The 2,055-nt window shown below is 39.7% G+C and overlaps 1 protein-coding gene across 1 annotated transcript in view; it reads right to left on the bottom strand.

Moving 5' to 3' along the window:
- Window positions 1-11: 11 nt before the first annotated feature.
- LOC107297274 (transmembrane protein 70, mitochondrial) overlaps window positions 12-2,055 on the bottom strand; it is a gene marked incomplete at its 3' end in the record, with an annotated part of 5,997 nt that continues 3,953 nt past the window's right edge. Inside the window, exons 3-4 of the mRNA XM_015826637.2 lie at window positions 622-688; window positions 12-27 (exon numbers count right to left, since the gene is read on the bottom strand). Of these exons, the coding sequence (XP_015682123.2) occupies window positions 12-27; window positions 622-688 (83 nt within the window). The remainder of the gene's footprint in view (window positions 28-621; window positions 689-2,055) is intronic.

Raw genomic sequence — 2,055 nt, 5'->3', positions numbered from 1 at the left:
TGGTCTCCTCTGATCAGAATGTGGACTCTGAAAGAGGGGTCAAAGACGCAACATCTTAAAAGACCATATTTTTGCTCAACAGACTAAATGCCTATCCCAGTAAAAGCATTTTTAATCACACTCATCAATATTTAAAATAACAAAACTAGAATAATGATGAAAAAAGCAATATTAGGTCATCTAGAACCTGTGAAAGACTTCTGAACATCAAGCAGAAATCAGGTAATATATAAAGATTTTGACATTTTAGAATTCTATTTTTCTGAGTCCTTCAAATGAAACTGAAAGGGTTTGTCATAACCCATAAGATGGCTGTAGTCTTGAGCATAATTAAAAAGGAATGGGTTAACAAGCATTGCTCTTCTTTTAACATAAAATGTTGTGAAGATCTTGCTCATTTCTGGAACAGTCACATCTTTTTGATGGAATAAAGTTTTCTTTTGTCTCAAAATGCCACTATATGTAATTGCTGTATATGTGTCCGTTTTATCTTTATGGTACAGACGGATAATATACCTTCTAGTAAATAAATGTAAAAGAAGTGGTGTTAGGAAAATAAAGAATAGCGTGGCACTATAAAAAGCAATTTCTGAATAGAGTTTGTCAAAATTTAAGCCATACTTGTGTATGATACCAAACAACATGGAAGCAGTAATTATACTGGTGGTAACACAGAAAATCTTCACTCCTGCAAGAAAAAGAAAAAGATGTTAATAGTTAAGAGGTTCAAATTGGCTCCCAACCACATATATGGCATACACCTAGACCAGTGGTGGCAAACCTATGGCACGGGTGCCAGAGGTGGCACTCAGAGCCCTTTCTGTGGGCACGCACGCCGTCGCCCCAGTCCTAGGCCTTCAGCTGGGTTTTATAAAACCTTTTCGCTTTAGGCCTCCGCCACCATGTGCAAAAAAAAAAAGGTTCAATCAATCAATTTCAACTTCTTGCGGGGAAAAAAAAGATCTTGCAAAGTTGGAATTGATGATTGAACTTTTTAGTCCCACCCAGTCTGCCGTTACCACCGCAGCCACGCCCACCCAATGGGCCACGCCTAGCCAATGGGCCACACCCACCCAATGGGCCATACCCACCCGGCACCCGATGATGCATAAATGGGTTTTGGGTTGCAGTTTGGGCACTCGGTCTTTAAAAGGTTCGCCATCACTGACCTAGACAGTAATTCAAGAACTATGCAGTACTAAGTTCCATTTACATCCATTTTCTGGAAGAGCCATCTTCCCTCAACAGGATTGGCTTCGGAATTGATATAGTTCAGTTAACAGAGCTAAATGAAATATTTAACAATATGCAGCAGTTTGAATGGGAAGCTGAAGAGATACTTCCTGCCTCTTTTATCATTCCTGTAAGAAAGACAGCTTTTCCTGGGCTTCCATGGTTGCCAGAAAAAGCTGTACAAAGGTTCTTGTTTAGCAATCCCAATTAAGACTAGCAGCTCTGTTAAATGAAATATTTGCTAAATGGAAAATCATTGTGCTTTCCTTTTTCCCAGCCCTCCCACGCTTTGGGATGCTCAATTCTGAGAGCTGGGAAAACCTGCTTGAAATTGACAAGACTAATCAGTTTCACACCTTCCACTTTTGCTTCCCTCCTAACTACACCCCTGCCTTTGAATGCTCACCCTAGCTGAATACTGGGATAATTAACAGGAAGGCAATTAATGGTTGTATTTACATTTGTTGGAGAAGGATTACAAGAGAATATGTAAGCACACAATGAGGAATACACATCAAAAGCAATGTGGTGGCACCAGCAGCTATAAACATGCTATGCAAATAGTCCAGTATATTACCCATTGTCTGCTTAATTTCCTGTAATCCCTTTCATTCTAATTTTCTTTTCTGGGGAAACAAGCAGTTTCTAAAGCAATACCTTCTGGACCTGACTCGTTTTCCCTCCCAACACCCAGAGTGGAGACACTGGAGTGGAAGGGATTACAAGAGATCACCCCTTTGTTACAAAATCCCACTCTTTTGTTACAAATCTAAGATATATGCCACTGGTATGAAGAATGTCTTTAAAACTTGCTAGTTAGCT

The sequence above is a fragment of the Protobothrops mucrosquamatus genome, unplaced genomic scaffold (genome assembly GCF_001527695.2).
Source record: "Protobothrops mucrosquamatus isolate PMUCROS unplaced genomic scaffold, P.Mucros_1.0 scaffold3209, whole genome shotgun sequence".
Classification (NCBI taxonomy): domain Eukaryota; kingdom Metazoa; phylum Chordata; class Lepidosauria; order Squamata; family Viperidae; genus Protobothrops; species Protobothrops mucrosquamatus.
The sequence above is the reverse complement of the archived record's forward strand: the minus strand, read 5'-3'. Positions and strand labels throughout refer to the sequence as shown.